The sequence below is a fragment of the Propithecus coquereli genome, unplaced genomic scaffold (genome assembly GCF_000956105.1).
Source record: "Propithecus coquereli isolate 6110/MARCELLA unplaced genomic scaffold, Pcoq_1.0 Scaffold76, whole genome shotgun sequence".
Lineage (NCBI taxonomy): Eukaryota > Metazoa > Chordata > Mammalia > Primates > Indriidae > Propithecus > Propithecus coquereli.
This window is the reverse complement of record NW_012153729.1, coordinates 7,087,857-7,105,733: the sequence shown is the minus strand read 5'-3', so window position 1 is coordinate 7,105,733 and position 17,877 is coordinate 7,087,857. Positions and strand designations below refer to the sequence as shown.

The following is a 17,877-nucleotide window of genomic DNA, read 5'->3' as shown; positions in this document are numbered from 1 at the left end:
GAGATTCTTTGGGTAAACAGCACATTGAATTACTTACTATGACGAGTCCTTCCTTTTGATTTTTTTAGTGGTTGCCTGATTTTTTTTCTTTTTCAATTTTGTCACTTGCTTATTCTGTGTTCCTGACTGCTACAACTTTCAGCTCATTTGTCATACAATGTCAAGGGGCACAATAATTCACGGTACACATCCAGTGGATGAAAGGTCATCTCCAATTCTGTTGGAAAGTTTACTTCAAAGCAGGATACTCGGATCAGTTTAAATAAGACAGATTTTGTTTAGATATAAGGGAAATTGCCTTGGCCTTCTGGGTGATTAAACACGGGAGCGGCTATGGGAGGACTTTGGAGTTGGGGTCCCAGGGAATCTTCCAGACAAAAGGAGAAGCTTCCCCTGGAGTTTAGGCAGGAGTCTTTCCCTGCCTTCAGCCAAGGTGAACGGTTGGGTATGTTTCTTCCTGCTCTGATGCTTTGATCCTTACAGTGAATCATTTTTTTCTATTCAGATAGAGGTGTCTTTGTTCATTTATCTTATTGATGCGCCAAAAAAGAAAGACAAGTCAGGAATATATAAACTGTATATTTTTACAGAAGTATTTTTGTTTAAATTCCTTTTTAAAAAAAATTATATTCAACAGACAAAAGCTTTCTCTGTCAAATTGCTATAAAAGTTTCTAAACACTTTCAATTCCTGTACTTATCTCATTACAGACTAGTAACAAACAAACCTCCCCTTTCTCTGGTCAGAGTATTTCTAACCCAACAAACGTTAAATTAAGGCCTGCCGCTGCTTGTTTAGTCTCCTGGGTGCTTTTTTCCCTTCTTTTCATTTTTGGTGTGTTGTTGTCTATTTGTGAAAAACAAAACAGTTCCATTAATAATGTAAGACAAATATAAGATTGGTGGGATTGAGCTTGATTCATCTGAAGAGCATTTCATGAAAATAAACTACCATGGTAGAGCTGCAAAATAATGTTGTGTCCTTCAGAATATCCATGAACTGCTTGATTCAGACAGACAATGAAGAATTCAGTTAGGTCTTGTACATACCACGTGAGGACATGTGCAACCAGCAGAAATGAAACGACTTGAGTTGATAAGTTGTCTCAGGCTGAATTCGTGGTCTGTATTCTCTTTATCTTGGATTTTTTTTTTTAAGACAGAGTCTCGCTCTGTTGCCCGGGCTAGAGTGCCGTGGCGTCAGCCTAGCTCACAGCAACCTCCAACTCCAGGGCTCAAGGGATCCTCTTGCCTCAGCCTCCCGAGTAGCTGGGACTACAGGCACAGGCCACCACACCCAGCTAATTTTTCTATTTTTAGTAGAGACGGGGTCTGGCTCTTGCTCAGACTGGTCTTGAACTCTCCTGAGCTCAAGGGATCCTCCCACCTCAGTCTCCCAGAGTGCTAGGATTACAGGTGTGAGCCACCACACTGGCCCAATGTTCAGTTTCTTATACTAAAGGTGCCTTATGTGTGGGTATGGTTATTCTAAGGCAGATGTTATTAAGAGTTTTTTGTTTTAAAAAATAGCTGTTTCTAGCACTCTGGGAGGCCGAGGCGGGTGGATTGCTCAAGGTCAGGAGTTCGAGACCAGCCTGAGCAAGAGCGAGACCCCATCTCTACTAAAAAATAGAAAGAAATCATCTGGACAACCAAAAATATATACATAGAGAAAAAATTAGCCGGGCATGGTGGCGCATGCCTGTAGTCCCAGCTACTCAGGAGGCTGAGGCAGAAGGATTGCTTGAGCCCGGGAGTTTGAGGTTGCTGTGAGCTACGCTGACACCACGGCACTCACTCTAGCCCGGGCAACAAAGCGAGACTCTGTTTCAAAAAAAAAAATAGCTGTTTGCAAAGTATTTGCAGTGGTTCACACCTGTAATCCTAGCACTTTGGGAGGCTGAGGCAGGAGGATTGCTTGAAGCCAGGAACTGAAGACCAGCCTGGGCAACAGAGCAAGACCCCTTCTCTACAAAAAAATGGAAAAATTAGCCAGGTGTGGTAGCATGTGCCGGCAGTCCTAGCTATTCAGGAGGCTGAGGCAGGAGGATTGCTTGAGCCCAGGAATTTGAGGTTGCAGTGAGCTATGATGGCATCCACTGCACTCTAGTCCAGGGAACAGATTTGAGACCCTGTCTCAAAAAATAAACTAACAATAAATAAATCAAAATTTAGTTGCACTAGGCACATTTCAAGTGTTCCATAGCCACATGTGGCTAGTGGCTATTGTGTTGAACAGCACAGATACTGAATATTGCCGTGATTGTAAGGAGTTCTATTGGATAGAGGTGCTGACTTTGAATTTCATTATAATTCCATCCTAAGTCTCTAGTAAATTTGGCCAAGCAGAGAAGAGGTATTTACACTTGTCTCAGTTGTGGTACAATTCTATGCATTACCTATTTATAATGGATCTAATACAGGAAATTTTTATCTCTTTCAGGCAGTTCTATCAAAAAAGGGCTTCTATGGAACATCTTTTAAAAATATCTATAGACTTAGAATATTCAACTGAATCTAATTCATGGGCTTAACACTGAAATGAACCAGCCATTTAAAAAACACTAAAAATAAGTCTAACATGCCTTAAAGGATTAAACTGTTAGTAAAAATTTCCTTTCACAGAAAATACGGAGTTTTTGTGTGGTTTCTTTTTTGCAGTCATTCTAGACTTTGAATCAATGATATTTATAGGTTGGGAAACTATCCGATAATAAGAAACAATTTATTTAAAAATATATGCTTGTTGGAAATTTCACAAATCAGTGACTCAATCAAGCAATATCTAAGATACTGAATAATAATACAATAATGCCTATGGCTTTAAAGTGGGAAGTACCCAGTTAGTTTAAATAGGAATGACCTGATTAATAGAGAAGTTAAGACAATTCAGTAGGGAAAGCTGGACTCTAGTATCAGGACAATTGTATATCTGTGTGGTTAAAAAAATAAAAACAAAAACAACCTCACCTTAAGTAATCATGGAAATGCAACATAAAACAGGAACGAAATAACAGTTTTCACTCATCAGTTCGGCAAATATTAAAGTGAGGTGGTGGTCAAGTGGTGGCAAAGATGTAGAGAAAGGATATTCTGACACACTGGTGTGTGGCAGAACTTGGCACTTGGGAGGACGTTGTGTCCTGTCTCCACGCTGAAGCTGGTAGCCCTTGGATGTGTCCCGTGTGCACACCGCCGGCATACATGCATTATAGCTTTGTTTAGAAGGGTTGGGTTCCAGTTTTTGCTGTCAGAGGATTGGGCAAATAGACTGCATCATATGGTAAAATACCATGAAGCATTAAGCAAGGTGAATTATGTCCATGTGTATAAGTATGGATACATTTCCAAAAGAGTCGAAAAAAGGAAGTTGATAACATGTATGTTAAATGTAACCAAAACAGTATTATATGTGGTCTGTGGCTACATACAAATGTCCACGAGACAGACATGGACTGGAAGGGTGCACACCTCCTCGGAGGACCTCTGGGAACAGGGAGAGCGGGACCCACACGGAGGTGGATGGGGGTCCTATTGTTCCCCGTAATGTTCTCATTTAAAATCTTGTATCTTTATATATTTGTGTCATTTAGAAAAGAACATAGAACAAATATGGCAAAACATGAACAGTAGTTAATTCTGGGTGGTGGGAATGTGGTGACTGTTGTTTTCTTCTTTATACTGTTAGCTATGTTTCCCACCATCCTCTAACCAAAAAGAAAAAGAAAAAATTTAGACTTAATCTTAATAGGAAATACCTGTAATTATTAGCATCATTTCCATTCTGTTTTCCTAGAAAATGTGGACACAGACTTGCAAGCCAGCCTGGGGCAGAGTGACGAGAAGCCTGTGCCCGCCGCTCCTGTGCCCAGCCCAGTGGCCCCGGCCCCGGTGCCATCCAGAAGAAATCCCCCTGGCGGCAAGTCCAGCCTTGTCTTGGGTTAACTCCGACTGTCCTGAACTCTGTCGTTTTGTTTGTTTGTTTCCTCCATGCTTGTGAACTGCACAACTTGAGCCTGACTGTACATCTTTTGGATTTGTTTCATTAAAAAAGAAGCACTTTATGTACTGCTGTTTTTTTTCCCCCTTTTTGAAGAACAGGTTTCTCTTTATCTGTCCTGGCTCCTCTGGGTCTGTGGACCATGGCATGAGTGTTTTCTAGTAGTAGATTGGAGGGAAAGCTTTGTGACATTTAGTACCGTGTTTTTAAGAACAAATAATTGGGTTCCAAATGTGTTAGAGGATCTTTTGTACTGAGGTTTTTAACACGCTACTTGGGTTTACCAAGCCTGGATTGGACAGACCATAAACAGTCCACAGGCACCATCCTGTCAGGCCCCGACACACAAGGCTGTCTTACGCAGAGCCTTCTCCTTGGTGTTACCTAACTTACCAGTGCCCTTTGCTAAAAGCATCTTACTGTGCCATACGGAACAATAAAGAGGCCTGCGCCTCATGCCTTGCTGCCTGCAGAGCAGAGAAACTGCCTTTTATTTTTCAACCTTCAGAAGTCAGATGCTAACGTGACTGGCTGGCTGGCAAGCACAGCCTGCTGCTCTCACGCAGAGGAAGGCTCGGACGTACAATCAGACTGGCCGCGACTGAACGTGGTGAAGCAAGCGAGGGAGGCTGTCACCGAAGCGGGTCTTATCCGGGAATGGACCCCACAGGGGCATTGCTGTGAAATAACTTGACGCTGTGTGCATGACGCTGGTGCTTGACCATGAAACGAAAGCCTCATCCTTAAAATGTGTGTTGTACTTCACAATCCTGGACTGTTGCTTCAAGTAAACAATATCCACGTTTTGAAACATTGTGTCCTGTGTCATCTTTTTTGAGATTGTTTCAACATTCTCTGCTGTTTAGATGCTTTTTTCCTTTGTTACTACAACTCTTGCCCAATGATTTGATGAGTCATTTAAAGTTAAAAGGGATGAATGAAGACCAGAGAGAAGTGGGTTTCTCTCTAAAGAAGATAGGTTAGACTTTTCTACCACCCACCCTTTGTGCTGGACAGTAACATTTTAAATGTTAAGTCTTCTCCACACTGGTGAGGTCTGTCTCAATGGTGGAGGTTGAAGAGGAGGGCCACAAAGGAAGAGTCCACGTAAGTAGATGGGGGTGAGGGCCCCTGAGTCCCTCAAGTGATATGGGGGCCGGAAGACTGGAGAAAACTCTCTGGGTTCTAGGCAGAAAGTTGCAGATCAACAATCCACATTCAATGTCCAAATCAGGCCCTATGAAGACCTAGCTTTAGGTCTATCTAAACTACTGACCGCTAGCTGTGTTCCTGTGGCTTGTCACTTGGGCCCCAATTTCCTAACTTACAAAGAGACAACTTTGAACTAAATTTGAACTTTGAAACATTCAGAGCTTTTCTTTGGAAAGAATAGGGGATTCATAGGTTGTGAGGTATTAAGTTTTCTTCCCTTACTGTGTTCACAAAGCATTTGCAGAGTGGAGAATCAACAGCTGGACATAGGACCCTTCCAACGTTATGAAAACGGGTTAGCGCCCTACACACACTAACGTGGGTTTCACTGGCCTGAGTTGCGGTTTCTGCTATGAATCTAACAAGGTAAGGAATCTACACCTTTCTCAGCCTCTGTTGGTAAGGGTGGGGCTTCTGGAAAAGAAATGTCCCTGGTTTGTCACAACTTTATTTGGCTTTAATTTTTTCATTCTATGAAGATAAGTGCCTAATCAAAACTAAAGGTGTTCTGAAGGACCGTTCAACCATTTTAGTACTGTTAACAGATTTTAGGAAATTCTATGTAAGCACGTTTGCTAAAGGGTGTTCAATTTTTCAGTTAGAAAACAGGGTCTAGGGACCAAGAGTTTGAGCGAGGGATGCAGACCAGGAACCTGAGTGAGGTCAGGTGCCCATCAAAGGGATCCCCAACCTGAGATGCGGTAGGAACAGAGTGCTCAAGAAGCCCCATCCTTGGTGCCGTCAACCTGTCACCCAGCCTGGGGCTGTTCCTGGTGCTGGGTCTGCTAGGGTGGAGCCTAGGGGCACATCCAACGTCCACATACACTGGCCCCCTCTATCAATGGGAAGAGCACTAATAAGCCCACCAGCCTCAGCTCCAATGGGACCCTGTCTCAGGAGGCCCTCACAGCCACTATCATGGTCTTATGCATCCTGGCTGCCATGCTCCTGGCTGTGGGGCTGGCACTATTGGTGTGGAAACTTTGGGGAGATGTGGCAGATGGAGGGCACCCACCGGCCCAGCAACGAGGAGCAGTTCTCCCATGCAGCCAAGGCCCGGCCCCCTCAGGACTCCAAGGAGATGGTGTAGGGCTGCCTGCCAATCTAGATCCCTTCCCCTCCATCTGTCCCTTCCTTGCTATGTGACCTTGGGGGAAGGCGGAGTCCTCTCTGGACAGTCAGACCCACCCAGCGCTTAGGAACAGAAGGGAAGAAGGTGCTTTGAAGACTTTGTCCCTGGGGCAAGGGAAGGTGCCGCTGCTCACTTTTTATATATATATATATATTTTTTTTTATTTCAGCAAATTATGGGTGTACAGATGTTTAGGTTACGTGTGTTGCCCTTCGTTCCCCCCACTTTTTATATATTTACATAAAATTGGTAGTGAGATATAACATTTTTTGAGCTGTAAAAAAAGAAAACATAGGATCTAGAAAGTGAAGTTGATCTCAAAATGATGATGGGGACTACTCAAAAGTTATACATTTTGTTACATGGATGAATTGAAAAATCTAATAAAAAAAGTCTGGGTGTGGTGGCTTATGCCACCTAGCACTCTGGGAGGCCAGACGGGAGGATCGCTCAAGGTCAGGAGTTCGAGACCAGCCTGAACAAGAGCAAGACCCTGTCTCTACTAAAAATAGAAAGAAATTAGCTGGACAACTAAAAATATATAGAAAAAATTAGCCAAGCATGGTGGTGCACACCTGTAGTCCCAGCTACTCGGGAGGCTGAGGCAGAAGGATTGTTTGAGCCCAGGAGTTTGAGGTTGCTGTGAGCTAGGCTGACGCCACGGCACTCTAGCTTGGGCAACAGAGCAGGGCTCCGTCTCCAAAAAAAAAAAAAACAAAAAAACAGGCGAAGAGTAGCAGATTCATGGACAGTTGGACCTTTCACCCAGTTTGTGTGATTCCAGTGCCTTGGTGAATGAGGGAGAAAACACAGTCTGAGATGCAGTATTTAAGGTGTCAACGGAAAAAAAGACCAAACTCCGTAAAGTAATTTTAAAGAGATTTACTCTGAGCCAAATTTGAGGACCATGACCCGGAGCCACGCCCAAGAGGCCTGAGCAAGTGGACTTGCAGAGGTTGGGTTACAGTTTGGTTTTATACATTTTAGGGAGACAGGGGTTACAGGTGAAGTCATAAATCAATATGTGGGAGGCATACACTGGTTTGGCCCGAAAAGGTGGGCCATCTCGAAGCGGGGGCTTACAGGTTATAGGTGGGTTAAAAGATTCTTTGGCCTGTAATTGGTTAAAGACATGAAGCTTTGTCTAGAGGCTTGGCATGTTTCAACATAAGGAGCTCTTTATCAGAGATAAGCTACTGGACATAGATTTGTTGTGTAAATTGAGGACCTGCAGGTTTGTCTTTGCATACCCTTAGGCCTGTTAATGGGTTACAAAGGATGTCACCAAAAAGCGAGGGGGGCATGATAAGGCATGTCTGACCTCCTTCCTCCTGGCAGGCAATTTAGTTTTAGGGTATTCCTTTGGCCACGAGGGGGTCCGTTTAGTCAGCCGGTGAGGGGGTGAGACTTAAAATTTTATTTTAGTTCACAAAGGCTTACGCAGATTCTACCTCTTAAGCGTTTTGAAATTAGCTCACCTGAGGGGCAGGCTTCCCTTTGTGAGGTTTCTGTTGCATTGGTTTGGAAGTAGTGGGGTCCTCACGTGGGGAACAGCCGCCAGAGGGGCCACTTGCTCGAATCTGGCTTATGGTTTGTTGGTAAATAGATTTCGGTGTACGCAGGCAAGTTCGTGAAATCTACAAAAAGGGGAGTAAACAAAATTTAGCAATGCTCAGCATTTTCTGGGGATGGGGTGGGGTGGAGACTGAACAGAAAGGCCGGGCGCGGTGGCTCACGCCTGTAATCCTAGCACTCTGGGAGGCCGAGACGGGAGGATTGTTTGAGCTCAGGAGTTCGAGACCAGCCTGAACAAGAGCGAGACCCCGTCTCTACTAAAAATAGATCTAGCCCGGGCAACAAAGCGAGACTCTGTCTCAAAAAAAAAAAAAAAAGAGAAAGAGACTGAACAGAAAGGAGGGCAGTCCTGATTACCTGTGCTTGATCGAAGTTGTCTTTCCAGGTAAAATCGGAGGTTTGAAGTACATGCTCCTCTGTTGCAGCCAACTTTGGTTTATGAATTAGTGAACCAGCAGTCTTCAACAGATTCACTTCACCGAACATTAACTGCAGCCCCCTGGTCTGGGCCTTGGGCTGGTGCAGCCTTCAAGCAGCAGGAGCTCTGGTCTCTGCGTGTCCTGCCCCCGTCCAGCCCGCACAAGCAGGGGGGCAGGACCTCGGCGGCCCCGGACTCGAGGGTTCGGCTCCTGAGAAAGACGTGGCGCCAGCCCCGGGCTCCGGTTAGAAAATGCTGCCCTGGATTTCGGATCCCCCTTTGTCGGGTCCCTGGAAGGTCTGTCCCCTAGCAACGTGGGGTGAGCGGGTACGTCTGCCGTAAGGGGGCGGCCGATGGGCACGGAGACCGGATGCTGGGGACGCTGAGGCTCAGGGAAGGGTCCCTGGGGCCGGGCATCCCCCGGCGCCCTATGCAAATCTGGCCGCAGGCCCCGCCCGCGCCCGCGGCTCCGGAAGCGCAGGGTTCCCGCGCCGTGCTCGTCTCCCCGCGCTCGCCGCGCTTCCGGCCGGGCCCCGCGCCCCACGGCCATGGCGGCGCGGCCGGTGCGCGTGCTGGTGGACATGGACGGCGTGCTGGCCGACTTCGAGGCCGGCCTCCTGCGGGGTTTCTGCCGCCGCTTCCCCGGGGAGCCGCACGTGCCGCTGGAGCAACGCCGCGGCTTCCTCGCGCGCGAGCAGTACCGAGCCCTGCGGCCCGACCTGGCGGTAGGGACTGTCCGGGCTCCGTGCCGAGATACCCTGTTTCTGAGCCCGCAGCTCACCCTGGGGCAGGAACGTTGGGAGACGGCCCCCTCTAGCTGAAGCTCTGACTTGGGGACCAGGACCCCCGGGAGCTTTGTTGTGGGAGTCCTCGGGAGCTAGATCTGCTGGAGGCAGACGGCAGGACCGAGAACTGTGTATCTTCCAGGACAAAGTGGCCAGTGTGTATGAAGCCCCGGGCTTTTTCCTAGACTTGGAGCCCATCCCGGGGGCCTTGGAAGCCATGCGGGAGATGAATGACATCGAAGGGTAAGGCGGGCGGGGAGGCTGAGGGGGGGCCGTGGGGGCGGGAGGGCGCGCGGACACCGCTAACTCGCCCTGCTTCCCTGCAGCACCGAGGTCTTCATCTGCACCAGCCCCCTGCTGAAGTACGACCACTGTGTGGGTGAGAAGGTGCGGCTGCCTGAGCGCCTCTTGGGCACGGTCGTAAACACTCGGTGGGGGCTGGGGGAGAGTGGACCAGTGGCTCTCAGGGCTCAGACCCCACTCTCACCTGCTCACTGCCTCTGAATTCAGGGTCCCATCAGGCCCTACTGACAGACCTGTGTCTCCTACACAGTACCGCTGGGTGGAGCAGCACCTGGGGCCCCAGTTTGTGGAGCGAATTATCCTGACAAGGGACAAGACAGTGGTCTTGGGGGACCTGCTCATTGATGACAAGGACACCATTCAAGGTTGGATCTGTTATCCTTGGCAACCTCCAGGCATCTGGCCTGCCTGGATTACGGAGAGGCAGTAAAAATAACCAGATTACGTGCTTGCTGCCTTTCCTGTCCTAGGTCAAGAGGAGACCCCAAGCTGGGAGCACATCTTGTTCACCTGCTGCCACAACCAGCACCTTGTCCTGCCCCCCACCAGGAGGCGGCTGCTCTCCTGGAGTGACAACTGGAGAGAGATCATAGACAGCAAGCGGGAAGCTGCACGGCGGGAGCGAACGGGTCCTGCGGTGGGCAGAAGCTGAAGGGGAAGGAGGGGAAGGCGGGCCAGCAGGGAGTCCCCGCAGAGCCTGGTGAGGGGCACCACCGTCGAGCAGGCAGACACCGGTACCTCTGTGCTGGCACAGGCCCGGCCACCTGGCTTGTCCTCAGATGGTTGCTCCTGGAGCACGGCTGGCATGGAAATACAGTCAGGACCCTTTTAATAAAAGACTGTGGCTCTCTGGTCTTTAGATCTTTTATTTGGGAAAGTAAAGGGACAGGGGCTGATGAGGAGACCGTCCCTTCTTTCTCCTTAGGCCAGTGACCCGAGAATCCGCCCCATTCCAGATGCACCTGGATACTGTTCCTCTAGCACCTGCCTTTCCTTGGCCATCTAAGGGGTCAACCTTGAGGAAGTGCAGAAGAGAGGCCAGGACACCCCCACTTTTCCCACGCTCCTTCCTCTGTTGACCAGCGCACACACACTATGTCGCATCTCTTCCTCTGGCTCCATCACTCTTTCACCTGCATCCCCGATTCCCTAACGAGCCTGAGGTACACTTCTAGGGGTAGGGCCTCCCCCTCACTGACTGTGACAGCAGAGAGGGAGGGCCACAGGTGGCAGGGGAGAAGATGCAGCTCCAAGGGCTTCTGCCTTTATTCTGGTCTGTGGACGGCTAACCCGGGCCGCGGCGATATCCAGGTCGGCATCCACTGGGACCCTGCTGCTCAGCCTGGGGAGCTTGAGAGGGAGGCGTGACACCTTCCCAGGGCCGAGATCCTTTCACCACCAGGCTTCTCCCTTCTATCCCTCAAAATTACTCCAGACGTTTCTTGAAGTGGTAATCCCTTATTTCCTCAGGCGCAGGCAACTCTCCGTAGCCTCAGTCCCAGCTGCTCCTCCTGAGAACGCCCTTCTGCAAAGCCTCTGGATCCAGGGACCCAGCTGCTGCTTACCCGAGGGCACGAGCCTGGCAGTGAGGTGGCACTGGAGGCAGGGCCCTCACCCCCAGTTGGTTGAGAGTGCCAGCCTACGAAGATGGCACCGCTTTGACTTCCTTCGCCATGTGTCTCAGTGTCTCAAAGTGTGGCTTCCTCACTTGTACTGCCTTTTCATCACAGTGTAAATACCCGTCGTGCTGGAAAAACTCACCTTTAAAATGGCTGAAAAGGCACCACTGGGGCAGAATGTGCTCCAGGGAGCTATGTTCCCCCAGCTTCCCACGCCCCCACTGGGACCGAGTTCTCCGGCCTTGGGGTCTCCTGAGGTCAGAGCTGTTCTGGGGCTGCAGTCCTCGGCAGAGGGATACCCAGGGCAGAGTGAGCCTGCCTGTTGCGGGCTTCGGCCACCAGGCTTGGGGAACAGAGGTCCTCTAGGAAGATCTGAGCCAGGTTCCGGAGCCTCGTGTTGGCAGAGAGAGAGAAGCGCAGCATGCACTGGACCACGGGCAGGGCAGTCAGCTCAGGGTGGGAGCCTGGGCCTGGTGAGCTCAGGTATATGAGCGTGGTGACGGCGGACAATACCGTCTCCTCATTGGGACTGGACAGGCAGTTGGTGATGAGCGGGATGCCTCCTGCCTGCAGGATGTGCTCCTTGTTGGCCCTGTCTGGGCACAGGTTGCAGAGGCCTCCTGGGGAAGAGAGAGGATGAGTCTGGACGCTCCCGCCCAGGGCTTCCTCCCCACTCCCTCCCAGCTGCTCTGTCCAGGGAGTCCCAGGGAAGGGCATGTGAGAAGCTGGCCCAGGGACGAAGGATCTAAAGTCCATCTGGTCTCCAGCCTTCTCTCTCAAGGTTCCAGGAAGGTCTGCAGGCTGCTACGGCTTGCCACAGCCTAGACCTTCCAGAATTGGGCTCAAATCCCCTTCCCTCTTGGTTCAGCCAGTTCAATGGCTGATATGCTTTCCTTTCTTAGAAGTAAAAAACAAGCTAGGCATGGTGGCTCACGCTTGTAATCCTAGCACTCTGGGAGACCGAGGCAGGAGAACTGCTTGAGGCCAGGAGTTTGAGACCAGCCTGAGCAAGAGTGAGACCCTGTCACCACAAAAAATAGAAAAAATTAGCCAGGCATGGTGGCACATGCCTGTAGTCCCAGCTACTCGGGAGGATCGCTTTGAGCCTAGGAGTTTGAGGCTGCAGTGAGCTATGATCAAGCCACTACACTCCAGCCTGGGTGACAAAGCAAGATCAGGTAAGGTGATGGTTTCATGGATATATACATATGTTGTTAAAACTTATTTATACCCTTTGAATAGTACAATTTATTATGTCATTCATATCTCAATAAAACTTAATATTAGAAAGGAGCTAAAATGTAAACCATCTTTATCCTACCATTCAGACATTTAACACTTTTCATCCCCCCAATTTTTTTTTTTTTTTGAGACTGGGTATCACTCTGTCACCCAGGCTAGAGTGCAGTGACATGATCACAGCTCACTACACCCTCCAAATCCCGGGCTCAAGCAATCCTTGCTCAGCCTCCCATGTAGCTAGGACTACAGGAACATGATACCACACTTGGCAAATCTGTAAATTTTTTGTAGACTTGGGGTTTTGCTATGTTGCCCAGGCTTATCTTGAACTCTGGGCCTCAAGCGATCCTCCTGCCTCAGTCTCCCAAAGTGCTGGGATTACGGGCGTGAGCCACTGCACTTGGCCTCCACAATTTTTAATATTTGAATACACACAAATGTTTGATAAAAATGGGATACTCTCCTTGCTGCTTTGTAACAATGTATTGTGAACATCTTTCCATGCCCATAAATCCACAATCATGGCTATGCAGCCATTGTGGTTAATGGCATATAATTTATTAAGAGGTTAGAGCATTTTCTGAAATGCGGTATGACTAAAAAAGAAAAAAAGAGAAAAAGAAGTTTAGAGGGCATTTTACTGTTATTTCCATGTCATTGTTACTGATTCTGGGGGCAAGAAGAAAAGGCCAGAGTGAGAAACCTATGGTTCTGGATCAAAGAACCCATGTGCTCAGGCCTCCTTAATTTAATGACCTCTTGGCCTTGGAGACAGATGCTACTTTGTCTTGGAGCTCATTCTGCTTAGCACTGGCTGCTCATTGCGGGAAGATGACTTCCTGTGCATCCTGACTCAGCTTCCTGCCATCATGGTGCCCTCTCTCCCTTAGGTTCCTGCTTAGTGGGAGGAAGCCAGCTTCTCAGCTCATTTGCATAACATGCCTGATGAGTCCTGCGTGACCAATCAGGGGTGAGGGTCACAGCCGGCCCACTTCCTCTGTTCCTCTCAGAATTAGCAAACAGAAGAGGGCCCACCCGAGCCTGACACCCAGCTAAGACATCTTCCCCAGCAAAAGGCATAGGCGCCATGGTGGCCCAGCCAGGAACCTCATCTTCTGCCAGGGGCAGGAGTCAGCTAAGGTTTGGCTCTGCTGCCCCCTCCCGAGCAGCACCTGGGTCAGGTTGTGTCCTGCTTTCTGGAAACATTTTTAAAGGTTCCCACTACATTTGGAATAAAATCCCGACTCCCTGTGTACCCTTCACCCAGGCGCCACCCGATTTTCCCTCTCTCTGGCACTCACTGCAGTTGCCAACCTCAGTCCACCCCTGGGACCTTTCGGCCCCAGATCTTCACATGCTGACACCCTCTTGCTGGTAACAGGCACCCCACTGCCTGGCGCGTGAGCGAGGCTTCCCTGCAATACCCTAACTAGCTGCTCTGCCATGTTCAAGACGGCCCCTCATCACCCGACGTCATTTTCTCCATATACTTAGAACTCTAAGGAATCATCTTCGAGATTCCTTTCCTTGCTCATTGCTCACCGAGCCCCACTAGGAGGTAAGTGCCCTGAGGTCACAAGACCTCGGCTGTCTTATTCCCACCACATCCGCAGTGCCTGGCCCACGAGGTGCTGCGCAAAGATTTGCCAAAAGTCTTCTACAGCAGTGACCAGGAGGAGAGGGTTGAGAGAACTGCGGAGGATTGGGGGGCTAGACAGGATGGCTCCCTGATATCCCACTCTGGACTTCTGCAGCTCTGGGTTCCCGGCTGTGGCTCACAGGCAGGGCCTGCCGGAGGGAAGGAAGAGGCTCAGTGGTCTCCCTGGAGTCCTGAGGACGAGGAGCAGCAGCGGAGGGCGACGAGGCACTCCGGGCAAGAGGACCCTCTCCATGGTGCCCTCAGAGCCTTCCCTGCCAATCTGTATCTCAACACCTGCTCGACTTCAGGGCAGCCTTTAGCACCAGCTGGGGACATCCTGTGGACTGCTTCCTGTCCTTGCTGTCTGTCCCCTGCACCAGGCGACATAAGGCAGGGCCCTGCTCACTGGTTTAGCGCCGCAGCCCAGGCGCCTGGAACAGTGGATACTCACTGAACACATGCTGGGCACATGCCTGAACCCTATGAAGCCGCATCTTAGAGGAAGAAGTCAAAGCTGTGAGAGGTTGAGGACTTGTCCAAAGTCCCAAAGAGAGGGAGCCCTTTGCCACTCCCATAGGAAATGGTGTCCCTCTGGAAGCCATAAGGGCAACTTATTTCTGACTTAAGGCACTTGCCATGCTCAGCCTGGAGCAGGGACAATGTTCTGGAAGGCCTTTGCTTCTCAGACACACCTATACGGTTTCTTCCGAGCTGAGGGCGGCGAGCCCACCTATACCCACACTGTGGGCTTGGGATGGGGCAGGGGTGTGGCAATGGGATTTAACTCTGCTCTAAAGTGTGATATGATGAAGCCTGAGTCACTGCCTGACTGGTGAGTCATCATCACACCCAGGTGTGCCTGGGCAGGGCACTGTCCCCCAGGCCAGGGGATAATCAGATGGCATCTGCTGGAGGGTGGGGACAGGAGGAAGCCTCAGGACAGCTGGCCCCACTGCCTCTCCAAGCAGAGGCCTGGGAGTCCTCCAAGATGGATCAGGTGCCTACCAGAGCTCACCAGCTGCCTGGGCCCCAACTGCAGGGGCAGTGAACTTTTTAAGCCCCTCTGCCTGGCTGGCAGCATCCCTCAGAGATGAAAAGGCGAGTGAGGGTCTGGAAAGAAAAGGGCAGAGGGCTTCAGGGGCAGCAAGATGAGCCAAGATGGCACCAGAGGACCCATGAGAGGCCACAGCCATAGTGGCTTGGACCTTCCCTCCAGGCCACCTCTGTGAGCCTGCCCTAAAGAAGTGAGGAGAGCCATGGAAAAAGCAATGCAGAAACTGGAAGCTCCCCACAATTCTCAACAGTAGCAAAGTGGCTAAATAAATTATGGTACATTTATATGATGGACAATTACATAGTTCCTAAAAATGATGTCTTCAAAGAATATTTAATGTGGGAAAATGCTTCCAATGTAAGGTTAAGGAGGGAAAAAGGACACCAAATTGTATATACAATAAAATAGGTCCACTAAGATGTCACCTCTAAGCTCGTCCGTGAGCACCCTAATCAGCCCCTCCCAGCACGCTGGCCCTGACCGGGCTTCAGGTTTTCCTTCACACTTACTGATGATACATTAAGAGCTATTTGTCAAAATGCTTATTGGCTGTTGCCCCACTAAACATAAACTCCAAAAGAACAGGGTCTTTGTTCCTATTCTGTACCTATAGCCTGGCCTGTAGCAGGTACTCAATAAATAGCTGCAAAATGAATATATATATTAACGAAGACAGGCTGAGGGCTGGCATGGTGGCTCAGGCCTGTAATCTCAACACTCTGGGAGGCTGAGGTGGGTGGATCGTTTGAGGCCAGGAGTTTAAGACCAGCCTAGGCAACATAGCGAGACCCCCATCTCTACACAAAATAGAAAAATTAGGTGGGTGTGGTGGCACAGGCCTGTAGTTCCAGCTACTCAGGATGCTAAGGTAGGAGTATCACATGAGCCCAGGAGTTTAAGGTTGCAGTGAGCCATGGTGACGCCACTGCACTCTAGCCAGGGCAATAAAGCAAGACTGTGTCTCAGGAAAAAAAAAAAAAAAAAAAGTAAAGAGATGAAAGGAGAAAACATTTACAGACTATGAATCTGACATAGAATTCATATCCAGAATAAAGAATTTCCACATATCAATAAAAGATGAACCCAATTAAAAAAATAAACAAAAAGACTTGAACAAACTTTTCACAAAAGGGCCAACACATATGAAAATGTGCCCATCCTTATTTATCAGAGAAATGAAAACGAAAAGCACAACAGGACGCCACTACACAGCCAGCACACTAGCTAAAATACAAAAGACTGCCCAGACTGTGTTGGTCAGGAAGTGGAGCTGGTGGAACACGGCGTGACCAGGCTGGAAAGCTACTGGCAGCTTCTGACAAAGATAAACACACATCTACCCTTAGCCTCGGCAACTCCACTCCTAGGTACCTACCTAAGAGAAATGAGTACGTATGTGTACAAGAATCGAATAAAAACGATCATAACACCTTTGTTCATAAAGGCTCCAAACCAGAAACAATTCAAACCTCCATCAACAGGTAAATGGATAGACCAATTGTGAGGTGTCTATTTAAAGGAACGAAAGGGCTGGTGCAATGGCTCACGCCTGTTAACTCCAGCATTTGGGGAGACCAAAGCAGGAGGATCACCTAAGGCCAGGAATTTGAGATCAGCCTGGGCAACACAGCGAGAACCCATCTCTACAAAAATTAAAGGTGTAGCGGTGCTCACCTGTGATCCCACTCAGGAGGCTGAGGCAGGAGGATCGCCTGAGCCCAGGAGTTAGAAGCTGCAGTGAGCTACTGATCGGCTTACACTGATCATGAAGTGAAGCCAGAACTGTCACAGCCAGGAGGGGTCTAAGGAGACGTGATGGGATCTCTAAAGGAATGAACGGATGATACTGTAACAATTTGGATTAATCTCAAAAACATCATGTTGAGTGAAAGAAACCAAGAGCATATCCTGCATGTTTCCATTTATGAACTTCAGGGACAGGCAAAATGAACCCATGGGAAATGTTAGAACAGTGGTTACCCCGGGGTAGGAGATACTACTGACCAGGAGTCGTGGGGGAAGTTTCAGGGGAGATGGAAACATTCTACATCTTGATTTAGGAGCTGGTTAAATGAATTTAAAAATTCATCAAACTGGCACTAAGGTATGTGTACTTTACTATCTGTTGCTCATACTGCAATTTTAAAAAATGACTACGAAACAAAAAGGAGAACAAGTTCTAACTGGCTGATGAACATTCTTCAGACAAACAGACAAGACTGAGATAGAACACGAGGCAAAAGCAGGGCCCTTCTAGATGTCTGGAACCACAGGAGCCCCAGGAGAGGCAAAAGAGGAAACCTCAAATGCAGCCTGGGAGGAGAAAGCCAGAGACTCGGAGAGGTCAGGTAGGTGACCTCAGGTCACACAGCAAAGAGGGTGTTGGTGCTGGGAGGGACAACCTGGCCCACAAGGGCAGTGTCTAAGGACAGTCCCAGGGATTAAATGAGGTGATGCAGACAAGTGCTTAGCCAGCACTTGGCACCTGGTGGCTGGGCAGCCCAAGACATTACTCCATTGGAGGACTCACCCACTCTGGGGCACTGGGCCAACGCAGCCCAGGGTCAAAATCTTCACTGGGGGCTGGGCGCGGTGGCTCACACCTGTAACCCTGACACTCAGGGAGGCTGAAGTGGGAGGCCTGCCTGAGCTCAGGAGCTTGAGATCAGCCTGAGCAAGAACGAGACCCCATCTCTACTGAAAAATAGAAAAATTAGCTGGGTGTTGTGGCAAGCTCCTGTAGTCCCAGCTACTCAGGAGGCTGAGGCAGGAGGATCGCTTGAGCCCAGGAGTTTGAGGTTGCTGTGAGCTAGGATGACGCCACTGCACTCTACCTGGGGCAACAGAGTAAGACTCTGTCTCAAAAAAAAAAGGCAAAAGCAAAGAAATCATTATGGCT

General features: G+C 49.2%; 3 protein-coding genes across 3 annotated transcripts in view; 2 read left to right on the top strand and 1 right to left on the bottom strand.

Annotated features, from left to right (window-relative positions):
- Positions 1 to 4,067, top strand: part of HN1 (hematological and neurological expressed 1) — a 17,058-nt gene extending 12,991 nt beyond the window's left edge. The window contains exon 4 of the mRNA XM_012662235.1: positions 3,796 to 4,067. Within this exon, the coding sequence (XP_012517689.1) occupies positions 3,796 to 3,944 (149 nt within the window). The 3' untranslated portion in view covers positions 3,945 to 4,067. The remainder of the gene's footprint in view (positions 1 to 3,795) is intronic.
- Positions 4,068 to 8,845: 4,778 nt separating this feature from the next.
- On the top strand, positions 8,846 to 10,271 carry NT5C (5', 3'-nucleotidase, cytosolic). Its single transcript, XM_012662347.1, has 5 exons — positions 8,846 to 9,061; positions 9,264 to 9,364; positions 9,448 to 9,508; positions 9,675 to 9,789; positions 9,895 to 10,271. Exons 1-5 carry the CDS (start codon positions 8,885 to 8,887, stop codon positions 10,074 to 10,076), a joined length of 636 nt encoding a protein of 211 aa, XP_012517801.1. The 5' UTR covers positions 8,846 to 8,884; the 3' UTR covers positions 10,077 to 10,271.
- Positions 10,272 to 10,278: 7 nt separating this feature from the next.
- The window catches only part of ARMC7 (armadillo repeat containing 7), a 29,195-nt gene continuing 21,596 nt past the window's right edge, over positions 10,279 to 17,877 (bottom strand). The window contains exon 3 of the mRNA XM_012662349.1: positions 10,279 to 11,663. Coding sequence (XP_012517803.1) covers positions 11,302 to 11,663 — 362 coding nt within the window. The 3' untranslated portion in view covers positions 10,279 to 11,301. The remainder of the gene's footprint in view (positions 11,664 to 17,877) is intronic.